The following is a 24,306-nucleotide window of genomic DNA, read 5'->3' as shown; positions in this document are numbered from 1 at the left end:
GTCTGGTTTTATTCTTATTCGATCTTTTATAGAGACTAGTTAGGAATCAGCCAGATTGCTGTCGGTCTGTAGTCACATGCAGGCCAGACCAGGCAAGGACAGCAGGTTTCCTTCCCTAAAGTATATTGATGAACTCATTGAGTTTTTAAACTCTGCTGCCATGTCCTTACTCAGTCCCATTCACCCATCATCCAGTTGCTTGCTGGTTTATATTGGTTCCTGGTTAAGCAATGGCTCGACTTTAAAATTCTCACCCTTGTTTCCAAATCCCTCATTACCTCACCCCTCTATTTCTGTAACTGTGACCAGTAGTAACTACAATCCTCTAAAATATCTATGTTCCTTCAATCTTCGCCTCTTGCGCGTCCCAATTTAATCACTTTACCATTGGTGCCTCACTTTCAGCTGCCTAGACTTTAAGCTCTCGAATTCCCTCCTTAAACCTCTCTTGCTCTCTTTTCTCCATTAAGACGCTCCTTAAAACCTACCTCGTTGACCAACTGCCCTAATATTCCATGTACCTCGGTGTCAATGTTTTTAGATAACTCTCCTGTGAAGCAGCTTGGGATGTTTTACTATGTTAATGGCACTATGCAAATACAATTTGTTGTTGTATGTATCCATCTGTACCATGAGGCTAAATTAGATTTCAATGAATTAAAACATAAATACAAAGTAGTGATTTAAAGAAACAGATGCTATAAGTCTGAATTAAAAGCAGAAAACACTTTTCTAAAAAAAATTACATAGAACCTGATAAACGCACACAGCAAGGCAGTCAATATCCAAAAGAAAAAGATTAGTTAATGGTTTGGATGAAATCTTCCATTGGAGCTGGTTCCAGGTTCCACCTAATTGTTAATTTTATTTTTCAGATGTTCACCAGCATTTTCTGTGTTTAGTACAAATTATATAAATTGACTTTCTAAACAAACTGCATTCTTTAAAAGGCAACTTACAATTGACTGTAATGTGGACTGTTCGTGTATCTGGAGAAGACACATCGTTGTTTGCGAGACATTCATAGTCTCCAGCCTGGTCCCGAGTAATGCCAGTAATCTCAAGGTATTCGCCTTCACTGTCAAAATCTTTTGCTGAAATGTAACAACACAATGTCAAAAGATCAAAATCTATTTGACTGCATGAATTATAATGTGAAATTTATGCTTTGTTTTGCGTACTTTAATAGAATCATTTAAAATTATTGGTGTAACATATTGACTGACCTCTGTCAGACAAGGGACACTTTAAATAGAAAAACAAGCATTATTATACATCTAAGACAAGATGGGTATAAATATGCTCCATATAACTGTTCCTTGTACATATCTTTTAAACCTTGTGCACACTGTCAGGCCCTCAACTATTTCTGTAATTGGGTTCACTGACCCTTCAGCAACCAAAGTTACTCCATTTTTAGAATCTTGTACACATCAGCTAATCTCACATCAACTAAATGCACTGGCAATAAAATAGATTTTCTTTTCTCAGGAGGTCTTTGTCATGTTACCAATTATTTGAATTTGTTCACTTTGCATGTGCATAGAATAGAAATATGAGAAATTATGTACAATTATTTCTTTAAGTTTCGTAATTAGTGCCCAAGATACTATAAAGGAACATTATCTTGGTTGCTGATAAATGCATGGAATACAATTGTACATTCCATGAATTCCATGAATTTCCATCTTGTCTCAGCTGGGGTTACAGAAAGGGTAACTAATGCCTTATCCATGGTTCCCAGTCCAAATGCTTCTAGCAACACCTGATAGAATGCTACATGTACAGTATACTTGCATTTGATCTTTGGTTTTTGTCCAGCATTTGCAAGCCATGAGTGATTGTTGAGAAAATTAACTTACACTTCAAGATACCTCAGCTCCGCCTCTGCTCTTCAACAAGCCCCTGTGAGAGCTGCATTTTATTGGCTAGGATTGATTTCTTCTCCTGGCGATTATTCTGATTAGTCGAGATGACCATGTTATCAGCTCCCCAGTCTATTCTTCATTTACTCATCAAAATTGCAATTAGCCACATCTGGATTCCCAATTAGCTATATCCAGCTTATATCCAACTTATTGGACAACTGTGTTATAGAGCATCAAGATAAATTTCCCAGAGTTTTTATTGAATTGGCTGGAGGTTTTTTGTTTCTCCTAGGAGATTGCATGATTAAGTGGCATATTGTTGCAACATATCACAAGCTTTCAAGGCTTGATAAACAAAGAAAATAGGAGCAGGAGTAGGTCATTCGGCCCTTCATGCCTACTCCGCCATTCAATATGATCATGACTGATCCTCTTTCTCAACGCCGTACTCCCGCGCTCTCCCATACCCCTTGATGCCTTTAAGAGTCCAGAAATCTATTTCCTTCTTAAATATATTCAATGACTTGGCCTCCACAGCCTTCTGTGGTAAAGAATTCCATAGGCTCACCACCCTTTAAGTGAATAAGTTTCTCCTCCTCTCAGTCCTAAATGGTCTACCCTGTATCCTGAGACAGTGACCCCTTGTTCTAGACCCCCCAGCCAGAGGAAATATCGCCCTCACATTCAGTGTGTCCATCCCTGTCAGAATATTATGTTTCAATGTGATCTCCTCTCATTCTTCTAAATTCCAGTGAATACAGGCCTAGTCAGCCAAATCTCTCCTCATATTGCAATCCTGTCATCCCAGGAATCAGTCTGGTGAACCTTCACTGTACTCCCTCTATGGCAAGTATATCCTTTCTTAGATAAGGAGAACAAAACAGCATACAATACTCCAGGTTTGGCCTCTCCAAGGCCTTGTATAGCTGCAGTAAGACATCCTTGCTCCTGTACTCAAGTCCTCTCGCAATGAAGGCCAACATACCATTTGCCTCCTTAAGTGTTTGTTGCACCTGCACGCTTGCTTTCAGTGATTGGTGTACAAGGACACCCAGGTCCCTTTGTACATCAACATTTTCCAATCTATCTCCATTTAAATAACATTCTGCCATTCTGTTTTTCCTACCGAAGCAGATAACTTCACATTTATCCACCTTATACTGCATCTGCCATATATTTGCCCACCTATTCAACTTGTCTAAATCATCTTGAACCCTCTTAACACCCTCCTCATCGCTCACATTCCCACCAAGCTTCGTGTCGTCAGCAAACGTGGAAATATTACATTTGGTTCCCTCATCCAAATCATGGACATATATTGTGAATAGCTAGGGCCCAAGCACTGATCCCTGCGGTACCCCACTAGTCATCGCCTGCCATTCCAAAAAAGACCCATTTTTTCCTTCTGTTTCCTGTCTGCTAACCAATTCTCAATCCACACTAATATATTGCTCCCAATCCCATGTGCTTTCATTTTGCACACTAACCTCTTATGTAGGACTTTATCAAAAGCTTTGAAAATCCAAATACACAACATCCACAGGTTCTCCCTTATATATTCTGTTTGTTACATCCTCAAAACACTCCAGTAGGTTTGGTAAACATGATTTCCCATTCATAATTCCATGTTGACTTTGTCTAATCCCGTTGATCTTTTCAAAGTGTCCTGTTATGACATCCTTTATAATAGACTCCAGCATTTTATCTAATACTGATGTTAGGCTAACTGGTCTGTAATTCCCTGTTTTCTCCCTACCTCCTTTTTTAAATAGTGGGGTTACATTTGCCACCCTCCAACCTGCTGGGACTGTCCCAGAATCTACAGAATTTTGGAGGATGACAACCATTGCATGCACTATTTCCATGGCCATCTCCTTTAGTACCCTTTGTATTTTATATTTCTTTTCACTAGATCTGGTATTTTGATGTGCAACCTTGTTTCTCTCCAAACTGCTATCTCAAAATAGTGTTATTGATCTTTTCTTTACAAAAAGGCCTCGGTAGATATCTCCACGCTGAGACAGCTCAATCTCATTACCTATGAACAGTCAATGATGGATGTTATAGTCTGGAAGACTCTATGTAACCAGCGAGATGCTTAAATTAGTGGAGTTGACCATACTCCTGGGTTCATGCAACGATAGGTGTATACGTTCACTGTGTGATTGCTTTATATGCCAGTCCCAGCCTGTCAGAGGTCTGACGGAAATTCAGGATCGGGCCTCGTTGAAATTAAACAGGCTCGCTAAGTATGCCAGTTGGCTTTACCGATGCTGCTCGCCAGTTTGGCCCTGTCGAATTTCCAATGGCTCTTATTGAGCCAGCCCGTAAACAGGTCCTGGGAGGGGGAGGCGAAGAAGGGGTGGTGCGGGGTGGGGGGGGGGGTTGGGGGGGGTGGCAGTGAGGTGGGAGACACAGTCCTGCCTGGCAGCAGGACAGTGTTTCTGTGAAAGTCCCGCAGAAAATAAATTTTTTAAAAGTCCTTAAAAGGACCGGTGATTAAGCCACTATAAATGAGGCAATTGGTTGGAGTTTACAAGAATTTCAGTCAGGGTTCTACAAGGGGATTAGGACCTAATTTGCATATGCAAGGGACCCAACTCTCCTTCAGGTTGATGCTCTGCTGACTAAAAAGTCACTGGCTTCCAATTTAATGGTCACTGCACTTTCGGGGAAGATTGGCTACAGGGGACTGGATCCTAAAAGTTGTCCCTGGTTCACAATTTTGCATCCTAAGAAAAGTGGTGAAATGATATTGAAATTCTCCCGCTGAATCTCAGTTGTGGTGCTTGCAGTTCTTGCTGATGTTCACTTAGAGGCTGCCACATCGGGCAGAGCGACTCTTGCAGTGGTATTCTGTTTTAGTTGCTTCTGCTCCTTCAAAGAAAATACTATTGTTGAACTTGATGTGACTACAATTTTGCACAGTTCACTGAGACTCGTCCTTTAGGTAGCATATCCTGCTTTGATCATCATTGGAACTCTGCCAGCTCCCTTGTGCTTAAATTGAGGATTTAATTAGGATAATTATAATGGTAGTTAAGTAAATTTTCAGTAAATTTGTATGTTCCACCTTAATTGCTTATCAAGCAAAAACAAAATGCGTTGTCTATGTCCCAGTGCAGTTTAGAAATATTTGCACCTGGGGGCAAGTTAGAAATATAGTAAATAGAATCAGAGAGGAATTTTACAGCCTCCTGCACCACTGCCCCACCCCCCACCTTGAGTATGCTTTCAAAGGGGGGAGGCACGTAAAATATGTTGGGTGGGTAGCCCACTGCATTCCCGCCTACCCCTGGCCCCATAATACGAGGGGTGGGTAAGGCTGCCCATTAGGCCGTCCATCCATTCTTAGGCCTTTTGAGGCCCTGAACTGCCCAATTAAGTGGCAATTAAAGACCTCAAACTGCCGGCACTGACAAAAAATGCTGGACAGTGGAAGGCAGGCAAGAGTAGGAAAGCAGTTTTTTCACCAAAGTTGGTGAAAGGGCAGGAGAAATAGGGTACATCCCCTGAGAGGTGCCCCGTGCGCATCAGGGAACACCACCCCAAGATCGTACCTCACCCCATTGTGCCTCCCCAGCCGGCCTCCAAAATCAGCCCGCCCATTCCCTCGTCCCCCTCAGAGAAAACATGGAAGTAACTTGTCCGATGTCTATCTTCGATCTTCATTGACCTCCTTGCAATCCCAGCAGTGCCCACTACTCTCTTATGGCACTGTTGGAACTGTGAGAGCTGCCAGCCAATCAGAGTGGCCAGCAGCTCTCGAGCGTGCTACTTCCTTCCTCTGAGGAGCAGAAGTCCCACTCTCAGGTAATTAAGGCCACCCGCAGTGTAGTTCAGTTTATAGAATGGTTACAGCACAGAAGGAGATCATTTAGCCCACTGTCTGTACCAACATTCTACAGGAGCAACTCAGGGAATTCCACTTCCTGCCTTATTTTCTCTTCAGACAATTATCCAATTCCCTTTTGAAAGGCACAATTGAATCTGCCTCCACCACACTCTCAGGCAGTGCATTCCAGATCCTAACCAAAAAAAAAAATGAATAAAATATATTTCTCTTGTATCGCCTTTTGGGTTCTTTTGCCATTCGCCTTAAATTGGTGTCCTCTGGTTCATGACCCATCTGCCAATGGAACAGTTTCTCCCTATCTACTCTGTCCAGACCCCTCATGATTTTGAAAATCTCTACCAAATCTTATTACCAAACCTTCCCTCCTCTAAGGAGAACAGCCCCAGCTTTTCTAATCTATCCAAGCAACTGGCCATACAATTAATGCCAAATTACAGACACATTTTTCTTCACTGCACAATCGCAAGCAGTAGCTCAACACACTGAAAAAATTATACTTACAACCTTGTATTCTCTAATGAAACTCGCAAATAACTTAAGAACAATAAAAAAGTTCAGTTATATAAATACACACTGTTAGACCAGGTGAATTATGTTTTTGTTGCATATTCTTGCTACCCTAAATTATGTTCTCCAACAGTGTAGTGTTATGACCCCTCTGGGGGAACCATAAACCAAAATAGCCAATTTTACTAAATGATCCCCAAATGAAGAAATTACCAACAAGATTTCACTTTTTCTAACTTTTACACCAATCAGAACCAATTAAAATTAAACATGAATTAACAGGCAAAAAACACTTCAAATAAAAGTAATTTTCACACTTTAAATACACAATACGTCTTACACAACCTTCAGCATGCATGGCATTAGATAGCTACACAGTTCCACAATATGCTGTCTTTATTCAATTGGGGGAGGTCAGGAATCCTATCTGACAGCAACTTTCACCTGGAGTTTTACAGGTATGACCATCAGCAAGGTACACTTCTACAAGCCCTCTCCCTTGGATCTTGACAGTCCTGATGGTGTAGCTTTCCAGAATTCCTTTTCAACCAACCAATAATACTGGTTCACGGTTTGGCCATTTCTGGGAAAACATCCTGCTCTTTAGCATCTCTGAGCTATTCACACGTCTTTCCAGGTTTGAGATCTTTTTAGCCAGCTTGCACAGCACCTTCAAGAGCTCTTGTCTCCTTTTCTGCCAAACAGAAAAACAGGCTTCATCCTGAGATTGATTTGCATCTTCTCCTCACAAGAATTCTATGTTGCTCTTTGTTTCTTTCTGCTTTCTCATTGTGTCTGCATCTATGTGCTGTTCTCCTTCACCCTCCAGCTCCTCTGCTTGTACCTCTCCTTTATGTCTGCAGTTCTTTTGTGTCGCCAGACACACAGCTTCTTTCTTAAATTCCTTCCTTTTGGTACTGCTTCCAGGTCAAGGATTGCCAGGTCACATGGACTAGTATTTCTTATTATTCAAGAAAATTACAATTGATCCCTTTACATTTGATGCAAACTCTTAAAAGTCCCTTCCAAACGTTCTTAAAAACAATCACAGATTCAACATACCTTTTAAAGAAATTATGTTTTTCCTTACTGTACAGATTTCAGATCAAAGGTTGTCGCAATAGCTAGTAGTTATTTGTATATACTAATAATTTTTTAATTGTATTAGTCAAAGAATAATAAATCTGCAGAATGAGGTTCAAGTAAAATGAGAAATTTTGGGTGGATCTTCTCACCTTAGCACTAGCCAATATGGCAGGACCATTTTTTGGGTCTGGAATACGACTCACTGATTTGTGCGCCCGGCAGTTGTTCTTTACCAGAGCAAATTAATTGTCATCTCAACGCCAGGCTTCCTGACCAATTAAGGAGGATGGGTGGGTTAACATGCCCATTCTGTGAAAGGAAGGATTTTTAACAACATGAGTTACAATGGCTCATCAGAAATTGTATTTTTGAGGCTGCAGCAACCATATGAAAGGGGAAGAGACCTGGGAAGGCTGCCCCCTGGCCTGGATATCCTGCTGCGGGAACTGAGGGGCTTCAGTGAGGTGACCTGTCTCAAGGACGGGAGGAAGAGGACAATCTCTCTAACCTAGCAGGTGTGAATGGGGGTCACTGAGGAAATCAACAGAAGTGTGCTCCCTCCAACCTGGACACAGTACACAACAGGATCTAGGAAGGTATGATATTTGAGTGACATAACACTTTCAGGTGCCCAGCATTTTCCTGCACAGTAATACTTAGTTCAACACACCTTGCAACTTCACTCATTCCTCTCTCTGAATGCATCTCACAGCCCCATCTCAGCAGCAAACACTCACTCATGCTCAGCCTACCAGCCTCTTGTACCCATACCTCGAAGTCATTCTCCACAAATGGTGTCCTCTTCTCTTTATTATGAACACTTACACCTCTCCACTTTCTCTCCTTGCAGGACAAGAGAGCACACAACTTGGCAAGAGGCAGAGACTTAGGTTAAGAAGGCCTCACAGTGACAGGCACTTATCAGGTACTGGGAATGCATACCTACCTGGTCCACTGGGAAGGAGATTTTGTTCTAGGAGGCCGCGGATGTCAGTAGCAATCTGTCTTGCCAGTCTGAAGTTCCTAATGCACTGGTGCTCAGACATGTTGACAGCGCTGATCTTCTGCGTGTAGATGTATGTTGGGGAACTTTTAGCTGGATCTCGGTGTCCATCCCATTTTCCCTATGAAAGGGCACATGGCTTTTTAAAAAATTCATTCATGGGATGTGGGCATTGCTGGCTAGTCCAGCATTTATTGTCCATGTCTAGTTTCCCTTGAGAAGGTGGTAGTGAGCTGCCTTCTTGAACCACTGCAGTCCAAAACAGCTGGTGCTGCTGGTGTTGCTTATGCTGCTGGAGCTGTTGGCGGTTATGTGTCCTCTGCTCCTAATCCTCAGAAAAGATGCATGATGGATCTGCATAAGCTGCCCCAGTGCCATGGTGAAGGCTGACAACAAGGAAGTGCAGCTGAAGATGACTGAAATACTAGACAGGTGAACTGCCTTCCAAGAAATTGACATTCATCTGTCAATCAATAAGAGTGCCCTCAGAGCAGAAGTGCTTTGAGCAGTCTCTCAATGGCCATGGCTGAAGCTTTTCACTGTAACTGAATGAGCTTGCCAGTGTACTGAAGAAGCTCTTCCCTTTGTGTACTCTCCTCAGTAACCACGGTGAGTCACTGACAGGTGGGGAAACAGCTCCCAGGTTGTACTTTAAACCTGTGTTTATTACTTTATTCCTTTCTGTTGTACTTTCTGCTGGTAGATGTATTATTAATCTAAATGCATTATTTTTTTTTATCTTATATTTGCCGACCTGTAATAGGCTTTTATTTTTCTCCTATGGTCTGTTTAGTTTCTGTCCCTGTTATTTGTGTAATTTGATGTACAAGTGGCTGTGACAATTCAGTGTGAGCTTTCAGAGGCACATGCTTCTTTCCCAGTTAGAAGTGGGGAGGAGAGATAGGCCAGGCAGGAGTATATGGAGAATCATTAAGAGGATCTAAGAAGTGGGAATAGAGAGAGCGGTTGTGAGCAGGGAGGAGGGAGAAATACACTAGCACCGAGTAAAGTTGGTGGGTGGGGGGTGTTGTTGAATGGGTGCAAGATGCGATAAAGGGAAGCAAGTGGTGTAGGCTCCAAGGTGTGGCCAAGAAAACACAGCTTCGGTATGATGCTCAATGGTGTTCAAGTTCCCCAGGGATTGGTTAGAAGCTGAGCGATGGGGGAATGATAGATGGTGAATTTTTTTATCAGAACAAGCTTTACCATAAGGCAAAGAATTTGCATGTAGAAAGCATATAAAACAAGTGAAGAGGGTACTCAGTAGAGCGCATACCTCAGCCATGCTGTGTTAACACAATATTACAACAATCACGCAATTCTTTCTTGAGGCTTTTCCCTGCCTGGTTGATGCTCTGTAAATGCAAAGCTGAAAAATGAAATCTCTTTCTAAAGAGCTTCCATCTCACAGAGGAGGCTTCAGGATAGTCCACATCCAATAACCTGTTCTGAAAACTCTGCTCACATTTTGACAGCTGTGACAAATTCCGTAACAGCAGTTGAGACAATCCATAACATTCTAAAACAATCAACAACATTCTAAAAAAAACATAAATTCGGCCTATCTCCCAAAGTTATCAGATCCTTTAAAATATCCCAGGATCTGGATTCAGATTGTGATCTACATCTTTTCCAAAAACTAATCAGTTCTTCCATGAGCCATACCCTCTGTACCAAGCTTCATTGAAATCTGTGCATTTGTCTTTGAGATATATTGTTCACAAACAAACAGACCAATGGGCAAAAACACTGCCTAGACTAGACAACACATGAAAATTGCAGCAAAGTTCCTTTTCACCATATGCTTTCACCAAATCTAGACAGAAGGCAGAGGAAAAAAATGCCAGGCAGATCTGGGCATCTCGCCAGAGCAGCACCATTGTGACAGGAGTGAATAGCAAACATTGTTGGAGCATGATGCATTGTCAAAGATGTGACAAACCAAAAACAACTCATGATTGCAATATATTACTAGTCAGCCTCCCACAACATTGTACATGGCAAGTCAGGAACAAGTGAAGTTTTTTCCAGATGAGACCAGAGGATAATTGCATGAGGGCAGAGATATGAAATTCCTCATTTTAAAGTCATACGTTTTGACTTACTTTTATAGTTTCATTATAAATTCCTTTGTCCACATTTATAATGAAAGCACTCCCACCAGTGCAGCATCTCCACTAATGGGAAAGTGCATTTATAGCATAATAAATTTATCAAGACAGTTCCATTATAAATGTGGACATAAGAAATTATAACTTTGGAAAGGATGACATAGAATGCTTGCTATTCAAAAATTTTTAATATAGATACAAGTAGATTAGCAGAAATATGCATAAATGAAATGATTTGGGTATATATATAATAAATGATATACTTCACAGTGGCATTTATTAATTATTTTTACAATTTATTTGCTTTTATACTCATGCCATTAATTTCCATGGGTTTATCCTGCTCATCTACTGTAACCTTGGCAGAAGATCTGTGGAATGGCGATATATTTCTAAGTCAGGATGGTGAGTGACCTGGAGGGGAACTTCCAGGTGATGGTGTTCCCATCTATCTATTGCCCTTGTCCTTCTAGATGGTAGTGGCTATGGGTTTGGAAGGTATTGTCAAAGGAGCCTTGGTGAATTCTTGCAGTGCATCTTGTAGATGGTACACACTGCTGCTAGTGTGCGTCGGTGGTGGAGGGAGTGAACCTTTATGGATGTGGTGTCAATTAAACTTTGTCCTGGATGGTGTCAAGCTTCTTGAGTGTTGTGGGAGCTGCACTCATCCAGGCAAGTGGGGAGTATTCCATCACAATCCTGACTGGTGCCTTGTAGATGGTGGACAGGCCTTGGGGAGACAGGAGGTCAGTTACTCGTCGCAGGATTCCTAGCATTTGACCTGCTCTTGTAGCCACAGTATTATTATGGCTAGTCCAGTTCAGTTTCTGGTCAATGGTAACCCCTAGGATATTGATAGTGGGGGATTCAGTGATGGTAATGCCATTGAATGTCAAGGGGTGATGAGTAGATCCTCTCTTGTTGGAGATGGTCATTGCCAGGCATTTGTATGCTGCGAAGCTTGCCACTTGTCAGCCCAAGCCTGGATATTGTCCAGGTCTTGTTGTATTTGGACATGGACTGCTTCAGTATCTCATGAGTCATGAATTGAACATTGTGCGATCATCAGTGAACATCCCCACTTCTGACCTTATGATGGAAGGAAGGTCATTGATGAAGCAGCTGAAGATGGTTGGGCCAAGGATACTACCCTGAGGAACTCCTGCAGTGATGTCCTGGAACTGAGATGACTGACCTCCAACAACCACAACCATCTTCCTTTTTCTAGGTATGACTCCAACCAGTGGAGAGTTTCTCCCCTGATTCCCCCTGACTCCAGTTTTGCTGGGACTCCTTGATGCCACACTCGGTCAAATGCAGCCTTGTTGTCAAGGGTAGTCACTCTCACCTCACCTTGAGAGTTCAGCTCTTTTGTCCATGTTTGAACCAAGGCTTTAATGAGGTCAGGAGCTGAGTTGTCCTGGCAGAACCCAAAATGGACGGCAGTGAGCAGATTATTGCTAAGCAAGTGCCACTTGATGGCACTGTTGATGACTCGTTCCATTACTTTACCAATGATTGAGAGTAGATTGATGGGGTGGTAACTGGCCAGGTTGGATTTGTCCTGCTTTTTGTGTACAGGACATACCTGGGCAATTTTCCACATAGCTGGGTAGATGCTAGTGTTGCAGCAGTACTGGAACAGCTTGGCTTGAGCACGTCAATTCTGGAGCACAAATCTTCAGTACTATTGCCGGAAAATTGTCAGGGTCCATAGCCTTTGCATTATCCAGTACCTTCAGCAGTTTCTTCATATCACGTGTAGTGAATCGAATTGACTGAAGACTGAAGGCTGTCATGCTGGGGACTTCCGGAGGAGTCCGATATGGATCATCCACCCAGCACTTCTGGCTGAATATTGTAGCAAGTGCTTCAGCTTTATCTTTTGCAATGATGTGCTGAGCTCCCCCATCATTGAGGATTGGGATATTTGTGGAGTGTCCTCCTCCAGTGAGCTGTTTAATTGTCCACCACCATTCACGACTGAATGTGACAGGACTGCAGAGCTTAGATCTGATTCTGTAGTTGTGGGATCGCTTAGCTCTGTCTATTGTTTGCTGCTTATGCTGTTTGGCACGCAAGTAGCTTCACTAGGTTTGACGCCTCATTTTTATGTATGCCTGGTGCTGCTCCTGGTATGCCCTCCTGAACTCTTCATTGAACCAGGGTTGATCTCCTGGCTCGATGGTAATGGTAAAGTGGGGGTAATGCCGGGCCATGAGGTTACAGATTGTGTTCGAGTACAATTCTGCTGCTGCTGATGGCCCACAGCACCTCATGGAAGCCCAGTCTTGAGTTGCTAGATCTGTTCGAAATCTTAGCATGGTGTTGGTGCCAAACAACACGTTGGAGGGTATCCTCAATGTGAAGGTGGAGCTTTGTCTCCACAACTGTGCAGTGGTCACTCCTACCGATACAGATGCAATTGCGGCAGGCAGGTTGGTGAGGATAAGGTCAAATATGTTTTTCCCTCTTGTTGGTTCTCCCACCACCTGCCGTAGACCCAGTCTAGCAGCTATGCCCTTTAGGACTCGGCCAGCTCGGTCAGTAGTGGTGCTACCAAGCCAATCTTGGTGATGGACATTTAAGTCCCCCACCCAGAGTACATTCTGCACCATTACCACCCTCAGTACTTCCTCCAAGTGCTTGCTCCATGGAGGAGCACTGATTCATCAGCTGAGGAAAGGCAGTACGTGGTAATCAGCAGGAGGTTTCCTTGCCCATGTTTGACCTGATGCCATGGGACTTCATGGGGTCCGGACTAGATATTGAAGGCTCCCAGGCCAACTCCCTCCTGACTAAATATATTGTGCCACCACCTCTGCTGGGTCTGTCGGTGGGACAGGATGTACCCAGGGATGGTGGTGGTGGTGGTGTCTGGGACATAATCTGTAAGATATGATTCCGTGAGGATGACTATGTCAGGCTGTTGCTTGACTAGTCTGTGAGACAGCCCCAAGATGTTAGTAAGGAGGACTTTGCATGGTCGAAAGTGCTGAGTATGCCATCGTCGTTTCCGGCCTAGGTTGATGCCAGGTGGTCTGTCTGGTTTCATTCCTTCTTTGTGACTTTGTGGCGCTTTGATACAACTGAGAGGGCATTTAAGAGTCAACCACATTACTGTGAGGTCTGGAGTCACATGTAGGCCAGAAGGCAGATTTCCTCCCCTAAAGAACATTCGTGAACCTAATGGGATTTTACAACAAAAAAACAATGGTTTCATTAGACTTTTAACTCCAGAATTTTATACTGAATTCCACCATCTACCATGGTGGGATCTGAATCCAGGTCCCCAGAGCATTACTAGTCCAGCAACAATACCACTATGCCATCACCTCCCCCAATGAGTAATGAGACAGTTTTAAAGCTCAAGGAAACCTGACCAACCACTACCCCTCCTGTTCTCACAACTTAAATTTGTCTCCTACCATTCCACTGCCTCGTATCACACTTTCTGCCGCATTTGAGTGAGTGAGAAGTGAAATGATTGCTTCATTGCCTACACTTCTTAGAATGATGATAATAAAATGTCTCCAAATACTGGTGAAATAAAATTGTGATTTAGTCTGGAACTTGTTGAAGGTGAATCAAGGACCAAAATCTCAGGTGTTTAGTGCTTAAAATATCAATAATTCCAGAAGATTGATCTTATGTGTAGGAATTGGGGACAATGTCCTCTCGTGTATTGCAGATAGTGGATAAATTAACAAATCACATCTCTAAGGTCATAAAAGAAGCATGGCATAACGTGGTAATCTGGGAGATCACTGCAGTGTCCACATGTCAAAAGGAGGTCCAAAATTGCTTCTGCAGTAGCAGCAATGAGTTTTACAGATGTCCTGAAGGACAACATAGCTATCTTTCAGAACTTAAAGAGGGCTCTTGGCTCTGTTCTTACACAGACCATTTCCAGTATTTGTGGATTTAGATGTTTCATGTTAAAGTACTGGCATCAATGCAGCCCCCTCCAACGTCAGCACAAGATGAAGCTTCTGGCTTGGGCTTAATAGGCATTGGATGTTCAAGTGATGTGATATCAGAAGCAGGTCTGGAAAGAGCTCAGCATCTTGAAGTTAATGCCACCTCAAACTTATAAAGATCCTTTGATACAGTCTTAGTCACTAATCTTACAATCTCCTGACATTGATGTAGTAGCACATCGGAGCAAGAGGTTAGGATCTTACAATTTAAAGATTTTAGGTGCAAGGGGAAGGCACATTGATAAGTAGTAATAGTAGTGGCAGGGGTTAATGAAGGGACAAGATGGAAGTAATTGTAAAATCGTTTTGCAAATTGGGTGTTTTAATGTACTATTTCAAATGAGGCCTCCTGATTTTTTAAATTTTACATGGCGGTTCCTGTCAGTAGGTGCCCTCCCCTGGAACAGATAGTAGTATTATCATATAATTAGATGAGGGTCATTTGGGAACAAGGATAGAGATATTAGATGGATTTTTCTGTGTTAAACAGAACTGTTGCATCCTTTCTCGTGGAAAAGGTTGCTGATGATGAGCTTTTTGATGGTAAATGCTGCTGTCAGAGGCTGTTCCTGGCCATTTCCTCTCTTCGTCTCTCTCTCTTTCTCCTCCTCTCTTTGTGGTTGCCTCCACTTTCTTTCCCTTCTTGTTCTGGATGAAAGACCCAATTCCTTTGTAATGGCGAAATTAAGAAGAATGCAGCAAGCCACTGTAATTCTGGATAACTTTGCTGGACTGTACAGGGTTATCCCCCTCCAATCTCTCATCCCCCTGTTGAATCTAACAAAGCAACTGAGAATACCGGCCTGCTTAACTATTGTTCAGGTAGCACAGCACTTTGTTGAACCTCTTTTCAAATCTCTGTATTTAGATAATGGAAAAGAGCCATTAGTCATGCCTGAATCAAGTGCCTGAGATCTCTTTTCAATTATCCTTATGCTCTGGCTGAGAAGTGCAGACATCTGGGATTGCTGGAGAATCAAAAATTCATGGCTGTTTCCCAAGTAATGTGCAAAGAAATGTGGAATGAGTTGAGAGTCACTCACTCTCTGCACATTCAATGAATGAAATCCCTTTCTGTTGATGCAATTCAGAGCGGGCTTGTTTGCCACGTGTGACGTCAATGGTACTTTGTACTTGTGAGGTTCCAGCCACTCAAAAATAGTTGACGGACCTCTAGTTGCCTGGTGGGGCATTGAGAAAGCTAATGAGCTCAGAGGCTGAGAATTCTGACAAAAGAACACAGATCTGAAATGTCAACCTGACTTTCCTCTCTCCATAGATGTTGAGTCTTCCCAACATTTTCTGTTTCTATTTCAGAACTCAGAGGCATGACTGAACAGGAAGTAAATCACTTGTGCATTGATGCACTGACACATTGCTAATTGACAGATGCCATTAACACCACCAGTGTAGATAAAGAGAAACGGGCTGAATTTTTCTCTCGTCGGGCGCGTGGGTGTGCACCTGACCTGAATGGGATGAATGTCATCGCGCTGCGAGCGTCCTGATGTCATATCATGCACTCACACGATATTTCGGTTGGCGGGCATGCGTTGGAGTCGGCAGTGCACCCACCGACAATGAACAGGCCTATTAAGGCCATTAAAGTAATAATTAAATGCAATTTTTCGCTGCCCATCCAACCTTACGGTTGGTGGGCAGGCGAATCGGCCAGGAGGCCTTTGGATTTTTGATGAAACCTCATCCACGGGCGGGATGAGGTTTCCAACAGGAATTTAAAATAAAATAAAAATGTTTAAATCTCATTTATAACATGTCCCTGCTCATGTGCAGAGTCACATGAGGGGAACATGTTTTTAACATTTTTAAATTCTTTATTTATGTTTTAAAATTCTTCAGCCCCCAGAGGCAGTTCTGTGCCTTCAGGGAGCCTTCAGTGTATGGGCAAACTTCCGTGCTCGCCCTCTTCCTGCCCCGACCCCAGCAGTGCTCAGTATTGCAGCGCGCAATTCATGCTGCACGTCAGTTGGCTAGCCAGCGTAAAAATCACGGTCGGGGCCCGATCGCGGGCGGCAGTTGGTTTCGCGACTGTTCCTGGGCCTGCCCGCCACGCCCGCCCAATGAGAGAAAAATCCTGCCCACTGTTTTCATTGGCAGATGGGTCATGAACCAGAAGACATAGGGATGAATTTTAGTGCCCCACCCCCCCACCCACTGGCACATTTGAAGGTAGGAGGCATGTAAAATAAAACAGGTGGCAAGCTTGCTGACTTCACTCTCATCTCCCAACCTGTCCTCAATAATATGGGGGACAGGGAAGACGTCAGGCAGCCTAGTGAACAACTAACTGTCACTTAAGGACCTCGTTCCACCTCCAGCACAATGTTTCAGCCTGCGAGGGAAGGTAGAAGCAAGGTGGGCAGCTTGGCAGCTTTGATAGTGCGGGCTGATGTCAGGCAGGAAAGTGAGTACCTCCTTCGGGGTGGGGAGAGGGGGAGAAGCAGGCCCTGTGCCCATCAGTGACACCCCACTACCCCCAAGATGGTACTCCTGCTTTGTCCCTCCTCCCCTGGCCTCTCTAACCTCACCACCCATGCCCCTCCATGCCACCTCGATGGGATCTCCCAGCCATGCCTGCCCAGAATACCTGGACTCACCTGAATTCCAGGAGGCATCTTCACTGCTTCCTGGGTACTGGTGGTAGTGGCCACTACTGTCTTCTGGCACTGCTGGGGCTGAAGAGCTGCCTGCCAATCAGGTTGGCCAGCAGCTCTCTAGGGCGGGACTTCTGGGGGTGGAAGTCCCATTCTGCACAAATTAAAGCCGCCCTCAGTGTATAATATTACTGCGGGGCAGCTGGATTTTACATCAGCGCAGTGTCGACCAACTTTCAGGTCAGAGGAACGGGTAATCTGTCCCCTCCAGTTAAAATCACCCCATTGATTTAAAGTAATTGGTAAAAGTACCAAAATCAATATGAAGAAAAACTTTTATGCAGTGACTAGTTATGATCAGGAATGCACTGCTTGAAAGGATGGTAGAATCAGGTTCAATTGTGGCTTTCAAAAGGGAATTGGATAAGCACCTGAAGGGAAAATAAATTACAAGGCTGTAAGGTAAAGCTTTAATGCTCTTGTAGGGAGCTGACACAGACTCGATAGGCCAAATGGCCTCCTTCTGTGCTGTAACCATCCTATTTCTATAACCTACCTGTGGGTTGGGCATTGTCTGTGTGCACAATGTTCCCATTCCCTCCTCCATGTCCTCATCATTCTCCCCCCAAAACACAAGGAGAAATCCATTATTTCTCTGATAAAAAACTTTGTTTAAGTTTTCAGAAATATCCAGGAAATATTTTTAATGCAGACTTCGAGTGAGGACAGTGGCATAGTAGTAATGTCACTACTAGTAATCTAGAGGCCCAGCCTAATGCTACAAGGATATGGGTTCAAATCGCACCATGGCGGCTGGTGGAATTTAAACTCAGTTAATAAAAATCTGGAATTAGAAGCTGGTCTTAGTAATGGTGACCATGAAGATTTCATCAATTGTCATAAAAACCTGTTCACTAATGTCCTTTTAAGGAAAGAAATCTGCCATTGGACCCACAACAATGTGGTTGCCCCTTAACTGCCCTCTGAAATGGCCTGGCATGGCATTCAGTTCAAAGGCAATTTGGGATGGCCAACAAATGCGGCCCACATCCTATTAAAGCTAAAACGGTGTTGCATGATTGCTATCTTATGATCTCCCTTATATTTTTCTTGATTTTGGAAAAAAATTAGGAAAGATATTAAAGTTACACAGTCACCTTTATAGTAACAGCTAGGGAGATATCATCCACACTCTCCCTAACTTTACATTCATGCATCAGTGTGGACTTTGCGACCGGCAGGTCAGTATTGCCAGTCACAGGGGCAGCAGAGGAATCGAGGCAGCCATTACTTAGGGATGCCCTTCTGATGGAATGCCTTCCACTGCCACTTAACTTGGCAGACCAAACCTCTATAGAACTTGAAAATGGATAGTCTTAAACAAGCAAATTCGAGCCTTATTGTCAGCTATTAGAGAGGGAAGGATATATGCATTTGTGAATAAGGTTAGTATATCTTCTAACACTGCCCTCTTTTTAAAATTTATTTCGAGGGTAAAACCTCCTTACTTTCTCTCCTATGTTTCTTCCTTGGACCATCCCTACTTAGTTGGAGTCACATGCTTCTTGACAAAATGACAAAGTCATTTTGAACCAGCTGGTGTGAAAGGAGCACAAGTGTTGACATTCCCTTGAGTTTTTCTTCTCTGTTCCTTCCCTCATTGGGAAGCAAAGCATTTGGGAGTGTAAACTGCTAACTTTGCCTGCCTATTTGGTGTTGTTCATCATCATATAATCAGCAAACTAGCAATAGCTGGGACATGGTGGACCAACTAAGCACTGATAAAAGTGACTGCAGTTAAGTGAGTATGTCATTTATGATGTAATAAGCCTCCAAACATTTCAGTACATAGCTTTCATTTCCAGCACTTTAAACTTCCTAAAGTCCCCTGGAACAGGAAATGAAAATCTCAGGTCCCCTGGAAATTTGGAATTTTTGTCAACTATCAAACCTAAACAAAGGGAGATCTACATAAGTGCTGGCTGAGTTTTGTCCCACAGCAAATCTGTAGAATAAGTAGAACGAATATTAAAATGTCCTCCAAATAAAATGCTGTGTTCAATGAAAGGACTGCAAATGACCTAAATATGTTTTGTTTGATAATTACTGCACTAAAGGTTAGATAAAAGATGTTCCTATAAAACCATTAACAAGTACAGATGTTCCTAAAGCACTAGATTACTTAACATCATGTTCACTGTCTGATCCAGTTGTATAGGATTATGGAGTTTGGATTGAATAAAGCATTAGGCAATGACTTCATGCCTCAGTTAGTGTTGCAAACCCTAATTAAACATGTAATTGATGAGCAGAATTTTTAGCTTGGCGGGCAGGCACGCGCCTGACCCAATCCGGCGTGAAATCATGTGAGATGACATCGGGCGAGCGACCCGACGTCATCCCGCGCTCATGCAATATTTCAGTCGGCAGATGCGCATAAAAGCCAGAAGTGCACCTGCCGACAATTAAGAGGACACTTAAGCCCATTAACGGAGCAAACTGACTCCGATTTTTAGTGTTCCGTCAAACCTTACGGTTGGCGGCCAGGCGAATCGGCCAGGCGGCATTTTTTTTCACGAAACCTCATCCATGGGCGGGATGAGGTTTCCCTGATGAAATGAAATATTAATAAATTTCTGTGGATAGCATTTTCAGTAGCTAAATTTTCAGGTGATATATCATGATGCACGGACACTTTCAGCTTTGAAACCTTTATTTTAGATTTTTCAGGTCTTCAGCTCCTTGAGGCAGCTCTCTGCCTTCAGGGAGCTTTCCCTCAGCCCTGCATTGATGTCAGCGCCCACCCTCTTCCCACCCCCGCCCCAGCAGCGCTGAGCTTCACAACGCGCGTTTCAAGCTGGCTGGCCTTTAAATGGCCAGCATGAAATAGCGGTCGGAGGCCGATTGCGGTCGGCGGTCCATTCCCTGGCTGATCCTGGGCCCGCCAATTGCGCCTGCCCGCCAACCTAAAAATTCAGGCCTATGTGTTCCTATTGTTAGAATCATATCTCTCAAAACTGAATTTTTCTTTTACAAAATGGAAAGACATGGCATTATCTGGATATTTGGATGCTAACCTGGGACTTTTTTTTAAAAAGGTCATAAGTTCACCTTGGAACTGTCAACAAGCAGGCTTCTTCCAAGAAATCACCTGACCTTCATGGTACTCAAGGAAGATCTGGTTGGTTGTTTTGGACTGCAATCACTTTAACTGACGGGGGAAAAAACTAAAAAGGCAAAGATTGGTAATTTGCTGGAAATCACATGGGAGAGAGAACAAAACTTAAATAGTGAACCTGCTGGTTTTGAAGGCAGCCTTGTTGGGGAACAAGCTGAAGAAGGAAGACTACCCTAACTGGCTCTCTCTCTCTCTACCTTGCCTAAAGTTGTGTGTGCTATCAATCCGTAGCTAGAGAACCCTTATCTGAGTGTAACTGGTCTGCATTTAGACCTGTAAAGCTGAGACCATTCAGTGAGAACTTCTAGATGTCCACCGGGACCAGCATGAGGGAATTCCAAGTCGACAGCATCGAGACCCTGCGAACATTGTTCTTTATTTTATAATGCCTATCCTCTAATGTCCATCTCTGCAGAGAGACTCTATCTGTTTGTCTGTGAGTGTGTGTGTGTCTGTGTGTGTGCTGGGGCAATTCTTTAGGAAGCGATAGATAGTTATACTTCCTGATTACAACTGTGTGTTAACCAGTACTTGCAACTTGTTAAAAAGAAATTTGTTTTATAATAAACAATCGTTCTGAGTTTATTGAAAGAAGCCTGGTTGAAGACGCTTTTATTCTGGGCACCGGTAGAGGAAATGGACGATTGGCTATTTTGGTGAGAAAATTAAACTTTTAAATTAATGGTACTGCCTTCAGAGTAGTGGGGCTAGATCATATGTGCACTCCTCCCATTCCTGTTGTGACATAAATTGGGAGATCTTGCGGGATTTAAAATGCAGACAGTGAGTAATTGGACACAGAATAACAGCAATTGATAAGGGATAAAAGGACAGAGTCCAGCTTTCTTATACATTAGTAAACTAAAAGAGCTACCATTGATGCAAGTGAGTTTTTGAAACAGCCTGCGTTAAATTATGATTCTTTAATGATATTAACCGTTGCTTAGTTGGTGAGTGTGGCGGACGAGTTACAATTACAGAGAGAAGTTAGAGCGGAGGCTAAGAAAGCAGAGCTTCGAAAACTAGTGGCCAAAAATCTGAATATTGAAGTGAAAGAACCCAAGGAACCTTTAGAATCAGAAGGAGGCAGGTTTACAAGGGCACGGTTTCAGCTAGAACAGCAGAAGTTGGAGCTAGAATTTCGGGTGAAGGAAAAGCCAAGGGAATGAGAGGAAAGGTAAAAAAAGAGAACATTTCAAAGGGAGCAAGCAGAAAGGCAGGAGAGGGAAAGGGAGCGAGAAGAAAAAAGAACAAAAAGAATAGGAAAAAGAAAGAGAATTGGAATTGCGAAAGCCTGACTTTCAGAGAGAGCAGTTCATAAGGAGGGGAAAGAGAAAAGGAATGAGAAGGGCAATACCAGCTTAAAAGGCTGGAATTTAAAAGAGAGGCCTCAGGTGCTGAGGGAAGTATTGATGCTGAAACCACCATCTCCAACCCAGATCAGGGTGGGAAGATGTTTAAATTTGTACAAGCCCTTCCAAAGTTTGAGGAAAGGGATGTAAAGGCATTCTTTATTTTGTTTGAGAAGGCTGCTAAGCAAATTAAATGGCCAAAAGAAATCTGGACGTTACTCTTGGAGTAGGTTGGTGGGTAGAGCTAATGAATATATGCATCGCTGTCAGAAATACCTGTGGATTATGGTGCAGTGAAAAAGGCTATTCTTAGTGCATATGAGTTGGTTCCTGAGGTGTACAGGCAGAAATTTTGGAACATAAGGAAACAGCCTGGACAGACCTACATTGAATTTGAGAGGGTAAAGCAAAGTAATTTTGACCATTGGATATGGGCATTAAAGGTAAAGACAACATATGAAGCTCTTAGAGAAATAATTCTATTGGAAGAATTAAGAATTCACTTCCTCCGGTAGTTAGAACCTATGTTGAAGCCCAGAGGGTTGCAATAGATAGACGGTTAGCAGATATTGGCTGATGATTACGAGCTGGCCCATAAATCTAAACCCTTTTTCTGTCACCATCCACAAACCCGAGAAGGATAGAAGGTGGGATGGTGAAAGGAAGGTGAGTAGCCAGGAAAGAGAAGGGACAGCTGGGAACACCCTGGAAACTCCTCTTCTGACCAGAAAGGAAGGTGCTGAGGGTGGAAGTGAGACTCGAAGGCCTAAGTGTTTCTATTGTAACAAGGTGGGACATATTTGTTCCAATTGCTGGAAGTTGCATGAGAAATCCATGGGAGTTATTGGGGTATATAAGGACAATCCAGGAAAAGGAACCCTGACTGAAAGTACAACAGATCAAGTTGTAGCACAAACTACAGCTGTGAAACACTGCTGTGAGTCCAGGAGAGGTGAATAAGATGCGTGAGAGTTATAAAGAATTTTTGTCAAGGGGAAAAGTAACCCCTTATACCTCAAATGAGATGGATAAACCTGTAATCATATTAAGAGATATGGGAGCCACTCAAATACTTCTGCTGGGGAAAGGCATAACTTATCCACCAAAGAACACATTAAAAGCTAAAGTTTTAATAAATGGTACATGTGGGGTGTATATACCCATACCTTTGTACTGGGTACACCTGGAGTGTGACCTAATGTCTGGAACAGTAGGGGTTGTTCAGAAGTTACTCGAGGATGGAGTTGATTTACTCCTGGCAAACGATTTAGCCGGAGTGAAGGTAGTAGCTTCTCCCATAATTACAGAAAGTCTGAGTCAGGTTAAAGAAATGGAGCAGTTAGAGGAAAATGTTCCAGGGATTTTTCCTTCATGTGTGATGACTTGAACAATGGCTAAGCAAAGTCCATCATCAAAGGTCAAAGTGATACCACAGACAGATAATTGGTTAGCTGAAACTTTCATTAAAGACTTAGATAATCCAAAAGAGATGTTTAATACATCATAATAGCCCCCTCTGGTTAGGCTCAACAAGCTGATCTGGAGTTAAGTAAGATAGCACAACCAGCCCGAACTGAAGCTAAGAAAGTTCCGGAATGTTATTACGTTAAAAATGGGATGCCAATGAGGAAGTGGAGATCTCCTCACAGACCAGCAGTTGAAGAATGGACGGTTGTTTATCAGGTAGTGGTACCGCCAAAATATCACAAACAGATTTTATGGATAGCACATGAAATTCCTATGGCAGGACATGTATGGATATGGAAAACTCGAGTGCGGATAAACCAACATTTTTACTGTCCAGGTCTTCACAAGGATGTAGTGCAGTTTTGTAAAACGTGCCATGCTTGCCAGAAGGAGGGAATATCAGAACATACAATCAAACGGGCACCCTTAATTCCCATACCAGTTTTTGAGGAATCGTTTAGTAGAGTGTTAGTAGACTGTGTGGGACCATTACCAAAAACGTAAGCATGACACGAGAATATCCCTACTATTATGGATATGACAACTCGATTTCCAGAAGCCATCCCTTTAACAACAATTATGGCCATGGTAGTAGTGGAAAAGTTAACCCAATTTTTTACTTGATATAGGTTACCAGTGGAGTTCCAGTCGGATAAAGGGTCAAATTTTTATGTCTAAAATTTTTCAAAACATAATGAGTAGTTTGGGAATAAAACAGTTAAAATCCACAGCATACCATCTACAAACACAGGGAGCTTTAGAGAGGTACCATAAAACCCTCAAAACAATGATTAAGGCATATTGTCATGAACATCCCCATGATTGGGGCAAAGGACTGGAGTTTCTTTTATTTGTTACCCGAGATTTACCAAATGAATCTACTGGTTTTAGCCCTTTTGAATTAATTTATGCACATGAGATTAGAGGTCCTCTGAAATTAATCAAGTGAGCATTTTTAGGAAAGAAGGATGAATCCTCTATGTTACATTATATGTCTGTGTTCTAGGAATGGCTCATGGAAGACCTCAAAGTGGCTCAAGAACATCTTAAAGTTTCCCAAACAAAGATGAAGGAATGGGCAGATAAGCAAGCTGTGACACGAATATTATAACCAAGGAATGAAGTGTTAGTATTATTGCCTTTACAGGGGGAACCTCTGAAAGCATTTCAGTGATCCATACAAGGTAATCAAGAGGGTTGGTAAAGTAAATTATTTGATGGGCACCCCAGATCGCAGGAAAAAGATCCTACCGTGTCATATTAATATGTTAAAACAATACCAT

The 24,306-nt window shown here is 42.8% G+C and overlaps 1 protein-coding gene across 2 annotated transcripts in view; it reads right to left on the bottom strand.

Annotated features, from left to right (window-relative positions):
- negr1 (neuronal growth regulator 1) overlaps positions 1 to 24,306 on the bottom strand; it is a 685,966-nt gene that overhangs the window by 176,169 nt on the left and 485,491 nt on the right. For both annotated transcript variants that reach the window (XM_078561247.1, XM_078561248.1), the window contains exon 4: positions 960 to 1,094. In XM_078561247.1, the coding sequence (XP_078417373.1) occupies positions 960 to 1,094 (135 nt within the window). The remainder of the gene's footprint in view (positions 1 to 959; positions 1,095 to 24,306) is intronic.

The sequence above is a fragment of the Cetorhinus maximus genome, chromosome 17 (assembly GCF_964194155.1).
Source record: "Cetorhinus maximus chromosome 17, sCetMax3.hap1.1, whole genome shotgun sequence".
NCBI lineage: Eukaryota > Metazoa > Chordata > Chondrichthyes > Lamniformes > Cetorhinidae > Cetorhinus > Cetorhinus maximus.
This window is presented reverse-complemented; position numbering and strand designations above follow the sequence as displayed.